Below are 14,658 nucleotides of genomic sequence, written 5' to 3' on the forward strand. Positions count from 1 at the left end.
TGCTGCTGGCAAGGACTGTTTAGAGAATGACCATAACACTGCAGCTGACCATGACAGACACTTTATTTGCAGCTGTGCTCAGGGCTGCACCATGTACATAGGTATTAGGAGATCCAGGCCTAGAGGTATTTTGTGGTGTAGCTTGTGTTACATGGCTACAAGCCCTGCTCAACACAAGGTTATTACACTTGTTGGGGGGGTTGGCTTTTTACCAGTGCAGCTCTCCCAGTGAGTCTGTGGCATACACTTGAATAAAGGGATTGCAAACCAAGGAATCAGCTGCCTCTCCTCTGCTCAGCCTCTTCCAACAGTTAGAAAGGCCGATTTATTTTTCCCCCACTTTGGGATACAGGAACATCACACAGCTGTCAGCAGCTGATGCCACAGGGATTCCTCTGGCTGAACAGCACCCTGCTGCCCTCGGTGGGATCCTGCCTCCCTCTCCCATTCCCTTTTGTCCAGGCAGCCTCCCTTGGAAGCCACATGTGTTTCAGTAATGATGTGCTTGGAGCTGCAGCCTGGTCCCACTGAGGCAGAGGCAGCTGCTGCTGCCAGAGCCTGAGCCCTCCACCAGAGGAGGGGACGGTGGTTGCAGGTCGTGTCTTGGGCTCCAGAGATGGTGTTGCCACTGCAGGACAAGTGACAACAAGCAGAGGTCCTCTCCTCCCACATGTGGCCATTAGCCCAAGACGCTGTCGTTGAAAGCCAGGCAGACAACTGCTTTCTGGTGGCCACTGTATTCCCTCTTGATCTCTCCTGTCTCCACGCACCAAAGTCTGGCCAGGTTGTCAGAGGAGGCTGGAGAGAAATGGGAGAAGAATGGGTAAACTGCATTAACCTTTACACTTACCTTTTAATTACTATTACAAGACTTTCCCCTTGCGTCATTCAACACCATTATTACGACAAGAGGTAAGGGAGCTGTGTAGAGCAAGAAGCTTGCTGCATTTCTGTATTACACAGAGGTTTACTGTTACGGTTGATGTTACAACATGTGTGGTTTGAAGGGACCATCCTGCCTCATGCTGCAAGGTGAAACAAACTGCACAGGTAAAAAACATCCCTCCAGTTTAAACAGATGCCCTGTTGCAGCACAGGGAGTTAGCAGACACTTAGAGGAGTTAGTAGATGCTTAAGAGATTTTAGTAGACACTTAAGGGAGTCAGTAAACGCTTAAGGGAGTTAGTAGACACTTAAGGGAGTGAGTAGGCTGTGTTGTGGGTGTGAGGCTGGGTGCTCTCCTCACCCAGCTGGGTTTGGCAATGTCCCAGCTACAGAAATGGGTGAGTCCTGTGCTCGTGCAGGGCCCTGGAGCCCAAACCAAGTGGTGCAGCAGGGCCTACCTGTGACGATGTACTGGGAGTCCCCAGAGAAGGCGCAGTCCCACATCCAGCCCCGAGACGTCTCTCCTGGGTTATTGCTCTTAATGCTCAGCTCTGTCATCAACGAGAAGTTTGAAGTCCTCCAGATCTTGCAGGTCTGATCTGCAGAACACGTAGCCAAGAGTCTGCGAGGAAGAGACGTGCAAGGGCAGTCTCATTAGTCACACTGCACGCCCAAGGGCCTCTCGTTGACTTGGGCCTGGACCAGTAGCGAACTGGAGACCTGAGCTCATTGCAATCACACTTCTTTACACCTACGTCATCTGCTTTACAAGATTTGAGCTGAACAAGCTTGTGAAGGACACCAAGTTCCCCACTTTGCTCCTGGAGATCAGCAACTGAACCCCAGCTTCACAACACCTCACAGCCACAAAGCTTGTTGAGATCATGGTCCACGAGGCTGGGATGCACTGACAGCAACTCAGTGCCATGTCCTGCTCCTCCCTGGGGACCTGCAGGGCAGCGTGGAGCCAGCACCAGCCACATCTGGAGGTGCAGCTGGCCTCTGCTTGCCCAAAAGGACCATCATTTCCCACCACTGGCTGCAGCACTCACGTGGAGTCGGGGCTGAACTTGCACTGAAGCGCGTAGCGGTTGTGTGCAGGGATCTTGGTCTTGGGGATCAGCTGAGTCACCTCCTCCCCGATGCCACCCGTCAGGTTCCACACGTAGCAGTTTCCCTGTGGGGAGACGGGGTGATGGTTGCCCACCCCAAAGCAGCCTGGACTTCCCATGTCTGACCCCAGCCATGCTGCAGGCAATGCCAGTACATGCACCTGAGCACCATAAATCCCCCCCACACACACTGGATGCCATTGCGGCTCACCGAGCTGTTCACAGCTGCCATGTAACTGGCATCGGGGTCAATGTGAACTGAGTTCACAGAAACTTCAGGCTCTGGAATCAGCTGCTCGTTGTGGTCGGTCTTCAGGTCCCAGATGTGAATGGCGCCGCTCTGATCACCCACGATCAGCTCTGCCTGCAAGAGAGAGCAGCCTCGTGTCTCTGAGGAGAACCCCACAAGCAGCAGCCTCAGGCTGATGCTCAGATCATGCCCGTGAAGCCTTGCTCTGGGTTTAACCATCATGGTCCTGTTTCGCCTCATTATTCTGCAGCACAGGGCTGCTTCAGAGCCCTAGGAACCTGCTGAGTGCCTGTGCACTGGGAGCAAGCAGAGCACGGACCTCACACTGCAAAAAGGCTTTACAGAAGCGTTTGCTCACTTTATATACCCCAGAGCAGACAGAAGCTGCCTCAGTTTCAGAACCTTTGCACAGCTCCAGCAGCTTCCACAGAAGCCAAAGGATTTTCAGCACGTCCCAGCCACGGGCATTCAGATGTGGGTTGGCCGGTGAACAACTGAAGCACTCAGGAGTGTACAAATACCTGAGAACCTCCAGCCTAAATGGGCTTTTCTCCCTCCCTCCCCTTCTCAGGGGAAGGACAAGAGGAAGCTGAAGGGCAGAGCTCTGGCTCCACTCCCGTGCTCGGAGCAGACCATGCTGGCAGCTCTCCACTAACCCAGGGCTTTTATCGACAGCTATGCGACAGCATCGCTTCAGCAGGTTCCCTGCAGGACAGCAGGTCCCAGGACCAGCTATTCCTGTCCCCCAAGGCAAAGGCTGGCTCCTGAGGAACACAGTTTGGAGTCTTTCTGGTTCTTGAGACCCAACTCCCTCTTAGCAGCTGTAAATGCCATTGCTAAAGCCATCACCGCTGTACCCAGGCTGTGAGAAGCCTCTCACCAGCATCCTGGCAACAGGGAACTGCAGAGGGATGAAGCCATCCACATAAACACTGCCACCTTTGGACTAACTAATTGCCTTCTGCTCACAGACCAGCACCTCAGCAGCATCTCAGCCAGTGATTACTTCATGTGTAAGATCTATGTACAACAATAATGCTTGGCTTTAACATTGTATGTTCGCACAGCACTGGCTCTATAGGAGCATCAGCAGCGTCTGGGTGAAGTGTGATCCAAATCATTGATCTCAAATCGGGTCTGAAATTCCAGACTTGGAGGTTAAACCTTTTGAAGATCAAACACAAAGAAACATTTCTGGTGCTCGGCTGTTTACAAAGGTTTGTGCTGCTGAGTCTGTGAACACAAAATGGACCAGATGGGTTATTAACACTACAATGAGACCACCACCATTCCCTCCAACGCTCTGTGCTCCAGCTTAGCCTTGTTTCTCAAGCCCCAGCCATCCCTTCCTTCATCACCCAAGTGGTGAACATGAACCTCGAGCAAATCTGACCCAAGTCCTGACGGTAACTGCAGCCCTGGGGTGTGCTCCTTGGCAGAGGTAACACCCTCACACTCCCCATCCCACCCAGTGCTGCCACTACCGTCCCTTTGCAACAGCCACTAGGTAATGAGCACAAACGTGGCTGCTCCATGTCCTGCAATGCTCATGGGTCTTTGCCACCAGATCTCTTGCTGTGGATGCCATATAGAACTCTGCAGCCCCTCAGGCCTACCCGGAGGAGCAAGAGTAAAGTCTGGGCTGTGAAGCCGCAGTGAGACCAGTGCTCACCTGGTTGGGGTGCAGGCACACACAGTTAATGGGAGCGTTCACCTGGAAGATGCGCTGGCACTGGAGGTTACGAGACCTGCAAGAGAACAGGGAGCACAGAGCGTGGTTAACGGCGTGTGATGAGCTCCACAGCTCTGGGATGCTGCTGCTGGTGGCGGTGGTGCCGGTGCCCACCTGAGGTCCCAGATCCTGGCCATGCAGTCCTCCCCGCCCGTGTACATCCAGCGCCCGTCCTCGTGGAAGCCCACCGAGGTGATGTTCTTGCTCACGCCGTCGTAGTTGATGACGGGATTGGGGTTGTTGGAGTTGAGGTCGTACATGCGGATGTGCTGGTAGCCTGCAGCGAGGAGCGGGCAGGGGGTGACCCACGGTCCCGCTGCCACCCGTGCCCGCTGTCACCGGGGCCGGGCGCGCTCACCTGCGGCAGCGATCATGCTGCGGTCCGGTGTGATCTCCAGCGCGTTCACCTGCTGCACGCACCCGTTAAGGTCCGTACGAAGCAGCCGGAGCCCGAGCCCGGCCCCCGCGCTCCCGCACCCGGTGTGCGGCACCCCCCGGTGAAGGATACGGAGTCCTGGTGCTGCACGGTGCGGGTGCAGATGCCGCTGTGCGCCTGCCAGAACCGCACCGTGTGGTCGTAGCCGGCCGTGGCCAGGATGACCGGGTCGCTGCCCACCGTGCCCTGCGCCGCGTTCATGGTCACCGCGCGGCGGGCACCGGGACCCAGCGGAGCCCCCGCTCCGTCCCGGTACCGGCGCTGAGCGCTCTGCGCACGCGCGGAAAGCGCGGCAGCTCAGCGCGCATGGAGTGACGCCGCTTGAGGCGGGCTCTGTGGAGAGCGCATGTGCAGAGCGGGACGGCGGGAGGTACCATGAGCGCTGCGGGGGGGGGGCGAGACCATGGAGCAACGGGGGAAGGAGCGGGGCACCAGCGGAACCGCCAGGGGGCGCCTGCTGAGAACCGCGGGAGGGCAGCGGGGACCCAAACCGGAACCGGGCACCAGAACCGGGCACCAGAACCGGGCACCGGAACCGGGCACCGGAACCGGGCACCCACCGGAACCGGGCACCGGACACCGGAACCGGGCACCAGAACCGGGCACCGGAACCGGGCACTAGAACTGGGAACCCACCGGAACCGGGTACCGGAACCGGGCACTAGAACCGGGCACCCACCGGAACCGGGCACCGGAACCTGGCACTAGAACCGGGAACCCACCGGAACCGGACACCGGAACCGGGCACTAGAACCGGGCACCCACCGGAACCGGGCACCGGAACCGGGCACCCACCGGAACCGGGTACCGGAACTGGGCACTAGAACCGGGAACCCACCGGAACCGGGCACCGGAACCGGGCACCCACCGGAACCGGGTACCGGAACCGGGCACTAGAACCGGGAACCCACCGGAACCGGGCACCGGACACCGGAACCGGGCACCAGAACCGGGCACCGGAACCGGGCACTAGAACCGGGACCCCACCGGAACCGGGCACTAGAACCAGGAACCGGACACTAGAACCGGGAACCCACCGGAACCGGGCACTAGAACCGGGAACCCACCGGAACCGGGCACTAGAACCAGGAACCGGACACTAGAACCGGGAACCCACCGGAACCGGGCACCAGAACCGGGCACTAGAACCGGGCACCCACCGGAACCGGGCACTAGAACCAGGAACCGAACACCGGAACGGGGCACCGGAACCGGACACTAGAACTGGGAACCCACCGGAACCGGGCACCAGAACCGGGCACTAGAACCGGGCACCGGAACCGGGCACTAGAACCGGGCACCGAAGCCGGGCACTAGAACCGGGAACCCACCGGAACCAGGCACCGGAACCGGACACTAGAACCAGGAACCGAACACTGGAATGGGGCACCGGAACCGGGCACTAGAACCGGGCACCGAAACCGGGCACTAGAACCGGGAACCCACCGGAACCAGGCACCGGAACCGGACACTAGAACCAGGAACCGAACACCGGAACGGGGCACCGGAACCGGGCACACACCGGAACCGGGCACACACCGGGCTCTGGCAGGCCCGCCGAGGAGTGGTCTCGGTACCACCCCTTCGGGCCGGTGCCACCCCCGGGGCAGGGCCGTGCCGGTGTCCCCTCCGCGCCTGTGTCGCACCGGTGCGTGGGGCCCGGTCCCCGCCCTACCGGTGCCGCCCCGCTGTGCACGGGGGTGTCGGGGACCGGAGCATCCTCTGCTCTTCCCACCGCAGCGCCCGCGGTGCCGCCGCAGAACGGGCCCTTTAAGAGCGGCAGCGGCTGCGGTCCGGGCTCGAACCCGCTCCCGGCAGTGCCCGCGGCGGCCCCGCACCTGCCGGTAAGGGCCGGGGGAGCCGGGGATGGCCGGAGGGGCGGGGATGCTGGGATGCCCGGTGTGATGCAGGGATGCTCAGGGGGATGCAGGGATGCCCGAGGTGATGCAGGGATGCTGGAATGCCCGGTTGCCAGGGGGATACAGGGATGCTCAATGGGATGCAGAGATTCCCAGTGCCGCAGTGGGGACCGGGGCCGCCAGGATGGAGAGCAGAGCCCAGAGGCTGCTGTAGGGCAAGGGGATGCCTGAGTGGTACCCAGGACGTGGGGTGGCCCCACCTGTGGGGTGCAGGGGGTGAACAAGGCCCCCTCCTGCCGCTGTTAGGGCTCAGGGTCCGCAGCTCCCCATGGCAAGGGGCAGCTCATCCCCATGGAACACCTGGGAATGAGGGGCGGCCTCGGCCAGGCTGACAGAGGAAGGCTCTGGAAGCGTGTGAGCGTGCACGTGAGTGCGAGCGTGCACAGGGGGGTGCACGGAGCAGCATCACTCTTCTGATGGAGCGAGGGTTTGGCATGGCGATGGCCGGGAATGACAGAGCAGAGGGGTGAGCAGGGGGTGGCATCCAAACCCCACAGCGGCACCCCAAATCCTGCTGCCATCCCGTGCCCTACAGCACCCAGGAGGCTCTCAGCTCCATCCTCCCCATGGCCCCACTCTCCCCAGGCCCAGGTTTGGATTTGCTTCCGTTCCCCCCCTCCTCCAGGCTCGGGAAGGTGAGCAGGGAACCGGGCTGGTTTTGGGGAGTGGGGCGCAAACCCCACCTGTGTGGGTGAGGGTCCGTTCCCTCCTTGCCCATGGCTCCTGCGAGCACCGAGCCAGGGGCTGCTCCGAGCCTCCCGGGGACCGTGCCAGCGCCGTCCCCAAAGGGTTGGCAGAGGAAGATGTCACATTCCCAAGCCCAGCGGGTGCTGGCGGCAGGATGCCGGGAGCGAGGGGCGGCGTGGATCAGCTGAGCCCTGCCTACAAAGGGATCACCCGTCGGCACTGGCACCGCATCGTGGCTGCCCCATACCCCCTTGGTGCTGTGCCCCATGTGCCCACCCTGCCTGAGCCGTGCCAGTTGGGGCTTGGATCCCAGAACCTGTTCTCAGTTTAAGATCACGCAGTAAAAGCGCCAGCTCTGAGCAGGCTGACAGCGTCTGTCTCAATATTGATCCCTGCTCCGATCCGGCGCCGTGTTCCCATCACAGCACCATCAGCACTCGGCATGGTTATGGTCTTCCTGGGTGCTGGGCTCCCCGTGCCCACCCCGTGCCCAATCCCATGTCCCCCGGTGCCTCCTCATGCACCCAGTGGAGGTGACGCCGGGCTGGCAGCATCCCCAGCCTGGCACGTTCCTATTCCCAGCTTGGCACATCCCTGCTGTGCTGTGCTGGAGCTGCCAGGAGCACCCAGGGCTGAGAGTGGGTGCCACGTCTGTCCCCTGAGCACAGGGCATTGTGTCCATGCAGGGGTGTGTGTAGGGGACAGCGCGGGCACGACATGCTCCAAAACCAGGCTCCTGCCCTGCAGCCTGTGCATGAGCACTAAGGGATCTGGTACCTGTGGGATCTGGGTGATGGGGATGGAGATGAGGATAGGGATGGGATGCTCCAGCTCCTTCCCGCACTGCCCTGTGATGTGACTGTACTGGGGCCTTGTGCTCTGGGGACAGCGCATCCCAGGCTGGCTCTGCAGGATGTGCCAGGGGTCCCGGTCTCTGCACCCTTCCTGTGCCCCATGGCAGTGGAACAGCATGTCCAGAGGGATTAGTGCTGTGTCTTGGGCAAGGGCTGGTTCAGAGCCCTGGCACGGGGCAGCTCAGCGGCTGTCCCCTGGTGCCAATCCTTTGGCACCACCAACCAAACCCTCGCGATCGGCTGAGCCGCTTGTGCACCACCAAAGCTGCTTTTCAGTTCCCAAATCCATCAGCTGCTGGGTTGAGCCCTGAATTCAGGTGCAGCTCAGCCAAAAGGGCTTTGGGAGCTTCTGGGGTGTCCCAGTGCTGTCCCAGTGTGGTGCTCACCAGGGTTTGGGCACGTGGAGCATCTCCTGCTGCTGCGGGGCTGGTGTCAGGGCTGGTCACACACTGAATACAGATCTCTGCACAAGCCCTTGGGCTGTAGCCATGGGGGGCAGCGGGGAAGGGGCACCCACTGCCTCCTGCTCCATGGAGCTGCCTGTGGTTTGGGCTCACACCCAGCTAAATTGGTCCATCCCCATCTCAGGAGTTATCAGTATTGCTTTAGGGGGGAAAAAAGGACTTTGAATGAATATGATTGACCTTAATTGTGGCAACTCTGACTCGAGCTTTCCGTGTCCCACGAGGGATCAGACACTGGTTTGTGCCCCTTCCCCGCCATGGTGGATGGTGCCTGTCCCCATGGGTGCTGGGGAGGGGTCCACGCTGCCACCCTCATACCCGTGCCCATCCCGTGTTCCCGGTGGTCCAATCCCCTCCCCTCCATCCGCAGGGATCCCCCTTGATGCCACCGCAGCCACCGGCCCTGTGACACTGCCCCGGCCTCGCAGGGCTCAGGGGACCCCGCTGGGGACCTGCCCTGCAGCCACCACCCTGTTTGCTCCCGCGCTGGCAGAGCCAAGGAGGCTGCGCCCGTGCAGGCAGAGGCAAAGGCAGCTGCGGCCGCTGGCCCCAGCCTGGGGCACATGAGGTAGGAGGGACACGGGGTACCCTGAGCATGGCCCCATGGGGAGCGGGGTGCTGGGAGGGTACCCCCCCCTTTCTCCAGGTCTGGTGCTGCCCTGGCCATGGGGATGGATGGGGGTGCTGGGGTCCCTGCCTGGCCCCGGGGTGCTGCCTGGGACCTCCGTGTGTGTCCTGCAGGGATGGGCTTCCAGCGGAGCCACCGGCTGAACCTGCTGCGCCTCGTCGTGCTGCTCCTCGTGGCCTTGGCTGGCATCAAGTTCCTGTTCCGTGACAGGTAAAGAGACCCGGGGGGGTTCATGGGGACCCCCTGGGTGTGGTGGGGCACCCCAGCAATGATGCGGTCCCTGCAGCTTTACCCTGGAGCTGCAGAAGCACGTGAGCAAGGACAGCGGGTTCTGGGGGGATGCTGGTGACAGCATCGAGGACACCGGCCCCCAGAGCCAGGTCCTGCTGCTCCCTGTGGCCAAGATAACAGCCCCGAGGCAGGAGCCTGGGCAGCAGCAGGTCACCAGGGACATCAGTGCCACCGAGATGAGGCTGGTCCACCTGGACCTCAAGGGAGCTGCGCCCCGCGTCTCCTACCTGGAGCAGGTGAGATAGATGCTGGGGATGGGAAGGATGTGCCGGGAGGGATGTGCCCAGGGGGCTGAGCACCAGGAACGAGCCCACGCTGCCCAATGCAGGTGTTCCCGCTCCTGTCCCTGCTGGGAGCCAACGGCGTCCTCATGGAGTACGAGGACATGTTCCCCTTCAAAGGGGAGCTGGAAGTCCTCAAGTCCCCATACGCATACAGGTGAGCCAGGGCTGGGTGTGACACGCCCGGCCCCATGATAACCACGGTGCGAGGGCCGGGCCGGGTGCCCCAGCCCAGCTTCCTGCCCCGCAGGGTCAATATTTGTGTCCCCATAGCAAAGTCCAGGCGGGTGTGGGGCGGCCGGGGCCGCGCGGGCAGGGTGCCGGGGGAGCGGGAGGAGGGAATGGCCTCGTGCTGTGCCCTGTGCCCGCGCTGAGCCCGTCCCTGCCCTCCCAGCGAGGAGGACATCGAGCGCATCCAGCAGCTGGCGGAGCTGCACAGGCTGGAGGTGGTTCCCCTGGTGCAGACCTTTGGGCACGTGGAGGTAGGGGATGCTCCTGCTCCTCATCCCACGTCGTGATGAGGGGGGTCCAGGGTGATCGCAGCCCCTGACGGCTCCTCCGGTGCAGTTCATCCTCAAGCACGAGAAGTACCAGCGCCTGCGGGAGGTCGAGCGCTTCCCCAACAGCTTCAACCCTCACAGCCCTGACACCCTGGCCCTGCTCAAGAGCATCCTGGCACAGGTGATCGAGAAGCACAAGCGCTCCACGTGGATCCACATCGGTGCAGATGAGGTGGGCACTGGGCTCTGCCGGGACCCCAGCCCTCACCCAGGCTCTGTGGGTGTTCCTAGGGCTGCTGAGCATCCTCCTTCTCCCAATCCAGGTCTTCCATCTCGGGGAGGGGACGGACTCCAAGAACTGGATGAGCCACAACAAGGGTGACACGGGGACCATGTACCTGAACCACATCAAGGAGGTGCTGGGCTTCATCACCACGCAGTACTGGGGGCTGCGGGTGCTCATGTGGGACGACATGCTGCGGAAGATCAGCGTGGGAGCCCTGCAGGGTGAGCGGATGGGGATAAAGCAGTTGGTGGAACAGGAGCTTCGGTGTCTGTATGGTGTCGTGGCTGGTGCCTGGTCCTGCAGGGACGCAGGTCCCGGGGAGCATAAGGAGCATCAGGCATCCTCCTGCTGCTGGTACCAGCATCCTCATCCCTGTCCCTGCTCCCTCTGCAGAGTCTGGGATAGCGAAGCACGTCTCGCCTGTGGTGTGGTTCTATGCACCCGACTTTGAGGCCGAGCAGCTCGGTAAGGCGATGTGCCTGGGCTGGTGGAGGAGGCTGCCCCCAGGTCCCCCCCCAGCCTCCCGGGTACGGTACCGCCGGTGTCCCCCCCACCCCGCAGTGCCGTTCCTCACCAAGTATGCGGAGAGCGGCTTCGAGGCCGTGTGGTTCGCCAGCGCCTTCAAGGGCACCACAGGACCAGCGCAGGCCTGGCCCCCGCTGAGCTTCCACCTGAGGAACCACCTGAGCTGGCTGCGGGTGATGGAGGCGCTGCCCCAGCTGGCCCCGCTGCGCCTCCAGGGCATCGTCCTCACGGGCTGGCAGAGGTGAGGGTGCTGGTACCCTCATCCCCCCTGGTGCCATGCAGGAGGTGATGGGTGATGCTCCTGCCCGCAGGTACGATCACTACTCGGTGCTCTGTGAGCTGCTCCCTGTTGGAATCCCCTCGCTGGCCATTTGCCTGCAGACCCTGGTGACCGGTGAGCCTCCACCACCCTGCTGCCAGCCCCATCTCCCTACCCCACAGTGAGACCCCATCCTGCAGGGAAGGGTGCTGGGAGGTGGGAAGCAGGGGAAGGATGGGTTCAGCTCCCCTGGCTTTGCTGGTGGGGTGGCCCCTTCTGCCCTTCTCTTTGCTCTGCCCAGGGGGATTCACGGAAGAGACAAAGAGGAAGGTCCTGGATGTGCTGGGCTTCGAGAGCATGCAGCTGGAGCAGAGCACATGGCGAGTGGCTGTGCTGGGGGTGGCCACAGCACCGCTGTCCCATGGCATCTGAAGGGATGCACTGGAGGGGGTCCCAGACCCACTTGGGGCTGAGGATACCCCAGCCCTGTGCACCCCACATGTTGAGCTCTCACCTTCTCCCTTCCCCAGCGAGGGCAGGGGGGTGTTCCCCGGCGCAGAGATCTACCACATGGTTGAGCAGGTTAACGGCCACCTGAAGGAGAGCATCTATAAAGCCCTGGAGGAGGAGAGGTAACAAACAGCAGGGCCGGAGCACAGGACTTTTCCCATGGGATGGGACTTGCTCACGTACAGGTCCCCATCCCTGGGTGCCCCCCACTCCCCCTTGTGCCTCCCCAGTGCCATCAAGGGCTGGTTCAGCCCCTACCATCGGAAGCACCAGTTTGGTAACCCCCGAAACATGGAGAGCTTTGGCAGCAAGGTGCTCAAGTACGTGATGCTGGGACCCCCCTGGGTGTGTGTGAGGGGCTCAGCTCTGGGGTCCCTCACAGGAGGGAGCTGGAGTCCCCTTTTTGCCCCCGCCAGGCTCCATGAGGACTGGGAGAGCTTCATCCGTGACCTGCGCACCCACTTGGAGAGGGTCTATTACCCCGACACGGTGGAGGAGTGGATGGAGGAGAACGTCAACCCCTACCTGGACCAGCTGCGGGACCTGGTGCGGGACTACCGGGCCATCATCCGCCTCAACGCCCGGCCCAAGGCCACGTAGGGGCCACTGACCCCCCCTCCCAGCTCCCGCTGCCCCCCCTGTGCTGGGCTTTGGGGCCAGGTCGCATGCGTGCCGGTGTCTGCGCTGCTGCTGTGGCTGCCCTGTACAGAGCACATCCCACATCCACAATAAAGTATTTTCGTAGATGCTGCTGGGTGCTGGAGGGGGCCACGGCTCTGCCCACCCTGTGCAGGCCAGCGGGGAGCTGGGGTCTGTCTTGTGACAGCTCATGGGCTCCTGGGTCCTGCTCTGCAGAGCGTGATGGAGGGCAGGGAGAGGGCAGCCCGTGCCCCGTGGTGCCTCCGGGCGCATGGAGACGTCCGTGTGCCCTGTGCTGTTCTTAAGAGCTGCTGTGTGCTCCCTACAGGATCATGGAGTCATGGAATGGTGAGAAGGGACCTTAAAGCTCATCCAGTTCCAGTGGCAGGGACACCTTACACTGGACCAGGTTGCTCCAAGCCCCTGTGTCCAACCTGGCCTGGGGCAGCCACAGCTTCTCTGGGCACCCTGTGCCAGTGTCCCAGCACCCTCAGCAGTGAGGGGAGGTGAATCCAGCCCCCCCATGCCCTCAGCTCTGCCCGTTCAGGGCTGGCTGGGGCCCGGTGTGTGCAGGGCAGCAGCACAGACACTTCACTGCACATTCCTCTGCTCTCCACAGCCCGACTTGGCAAGAGCCCGGAGGCAGCCGCAGGAACGCAAGATGGTTTGAGCTCCTCTGCAGGAGCCTGGCTTAGCCCGGTGAGGAGGGACAGTGGCCGTGTGCCCCTCTCAGCTCACACAGCCCCACTGCCTGGGTCCCGGCTCGGTTACAACGGTGCCGGTACCCAGTGAGGCCAATGGGGCTGCCCCGTCCCGTGTCAGTGCCGGGTCCCCGAGTGCAGGAGCCTGGCAGGAGAGAGCAATGGGCACAAAGGGACCTTTGTTGAGGAGCTTAGTTTGTTATCAAGCGGTGGCAGATGTGAGGGATGCCCCTGACCTGCCTGGGCCCCCGGGCACGTTGGGAGCCCCAGCCCCCAGCCCAGGGAGACCCAGAGCAGCTCAAGCCCCCCATGCAGCCGCAGGCAGCCCGGCTGTGGGATTAGAGGGCAGATTAGACGGCGTTTCCCGCTGGCATCCCAAATGTCCTGGATTGGGAAGTGGGGGTGGGGAGAGGAGATGGACCCCGCTGCCCATGAAGGGGGGGGTCAGCCTGGAGCCGGGGGCTGAAAAGGGAGTTGGGGGCTGCAAAGATCCTTGAGATCCAGCTTGGGGCATCAGGAGGAGCTCCGTTCCCTCCGTCATTCCCACTGCAGCCTCCCATCCCCATGCAGTGACCAATGCTTTAGTGGCCACCTGGGTACAGGTCTTCTGGACCACCACGCCCCAGTATCGGTTTGCTGGAGCCAGGACCTGCGCAGGGCTTTTAGACAGGAACTTACCTGGGGAGCAGGAATTTGGGTGTGATTTTGTGCGGTGATGGCCGTGCTCTGCACTGACCAGGCTCTATCAGCACATCAATGCCTCGTCCATGGCTGGCCCCATTTCCCATCTGGTTCATCAGCATCCCCAGCCCTCAGCACAGCCAAACACACACCCCACCCCCCGGCACCCCCGGCTTTAATGTCTCAGCCATTTAAGGCACAAAAAAGTGGAAGGGGACGAGTGTCCCTGGCCATTGTGGCTGCAGGAGTGGAAAATGAGGCGGTGATAAAGGCTTTATTTAAGGAAACGGGAAAGCTGCTCCAGCCTGGTTCCCATTAGCAGCCACCACAGGCTGGCGGTCGCCAGGCAGGGCTGCGGGAGGGGGGAGCAGAGGGGTCCTCCCGGAGGAAGGAGAGGCCGAAGGCGGCCTCCCTCCGGCCACGGGGCGGCTGAGACCCCGCGGCCCCGGGGCCTCCGCACCTTTCCCCTCACCGGGGGGATCCCCGCGCCCCGCCCGCGGGCACCGGCGCGGCCCCCGCCCCTTCCCCTCTTCCTCCTCCTCCTCCTCCTCCTCTCCCCTCCCTCCCGCTGCCCGCCGCGCTCCCGGTGCGGCCCCCCCCGCCCCGCCGCGCCCCGCCCCGCCCCGGGCGCCCGCCGCCGCCGCCGCCGCCTCCGGAGCGGGCTGGGCGGGGGGGCCCGCGCCGCGCCGTGCCCGTACCGAGCCGTGCGGAGCCCAACCGAGCCGCCCGCCCCGAGCCGCGGAGGATGCTCGGGCCGTGAGCCCGCAGCCGGCAGCCCCGGCGCGGCGGAGCCATGGGCAAGGACCAGGAGCTGGTGCAGGCGGTGAAGGCGGAGGACATCGCGGCCGTGCAGAAGCTGCTGCAGAGGCCCAAGCCGGGCAAAGCCAGTGAGTGCCGCGGCGGCGGGGCCGGGCCGGGGGCGCCGGTGGCGGTGGAGGACGGGGAAGGGGGGGGGGGGCTCAGACCGGCGTCGCAGGAGCGGGCGCGGCGGCTCGGGGCCCGCATCCCGGCCGGGATG

General features: G+C 62.8%; 3 protein-coding genes across 5 annotated transcripts in view; 2 read left to right on the forward strand and 1 right to left on the reverse strand.

Moving 5' to 3' along the window:
- Positions 1–45: 45 nt before the first annotated feature.
- Positions 46–4,657, reverse strand: MLST8 (MTOR associated protein, LST8 homolog). The gene is made up of 8 exons (XM_062614829.1): positions 4,488–4,657; positions 4,338–4,389; positions 4,094–4,256; positions 3,920–3,995; positions 2,209–2,361; positions 1,938–2,062; positions 1,344–1,507; positions 46–798 (listed from the first exon to the last, which is right to left on the reverse strand). Exons 1-8 carry the CDS (start codon positions 4,614–4,616, stop codon positions 680–682), a joined length of 981 nt encoding a protein of 326 aa, XP_062470813.1. The 5' UTR covers positions 4,617–4,657; the 3' UTR covers positions 46–679.
- Positions 4,658–5,923: 1,266 nt separating this feature from the next.
- On the forward strand, positions 5,924–12,331 carry LOC134161707 (hexosaminidase D-like). The gene is made up of 14 exons (XM_062614824.1): positions 5,924–6,259; positions 9,081–9,177; positions 9,254–9,494; positions 9,587–9,696; positions 9,934–10,021; positions 10,107–10,271; positions 10,363–10,546; positions 10,719–10,790; positions 10,887–11,091; positions 11,162–11,244; positions 11,411–11,493; positions 11,644–11,741; positions 11,850–11,939; positions 12,036–12,331. Exons 2-14 carry the CDS (start codon positions 9,083–9,085, stop codon positions 12,217–12,219), a joined length of 1,698 nt encoding a protein of 565 aa, XP_062470808.1. The 5' UTR covers positions 5,924–6,259; positions 9,081–9,082; the 3' UTR covers positions 12,220–12,331.
- Positions 12,332–14,371: 2,040 nt separating this feature from the next.
- Positions 14,372–14,658, forward strand: part of CASKIN1 (CASK interacting protein 1) — a 31,072-nt gene continuing 30,785 nt past the window's right edge. For all 3 annotated transcript variants that reach the window (XM_062614782.1, XM_062614784.1, XM_062614783.1), the window contains exon 1: positions 14,372–14,527. In XM_062614782.1, coding sequence (XP_062470766.1) covers positions 14,434–14,527 — 94 coding nt within the window. In that variant the 5' untranslated portion in view covers positions 14,372–14,433. The remainder of the gene's footprint in view (positions 14,528–14,658) is intronic.

This window comes from Pezoporus occidentalis, unplaced genomic scaffold (genome assembly GCF_034315485.1).
Source record: "Pezoporus occidentalis ecotype Australia unplaced genomic scaffold, CSIRO_AGI_Poc_V1 ctg178, whole genome shotgun sequence".
NCBI classification, from domain to species: Eukaryota; Metazoa; Chordata; class Aves; order Psittaciformes; family Psittacidae; genus Pezoporus; species Pezoporus occidentalis.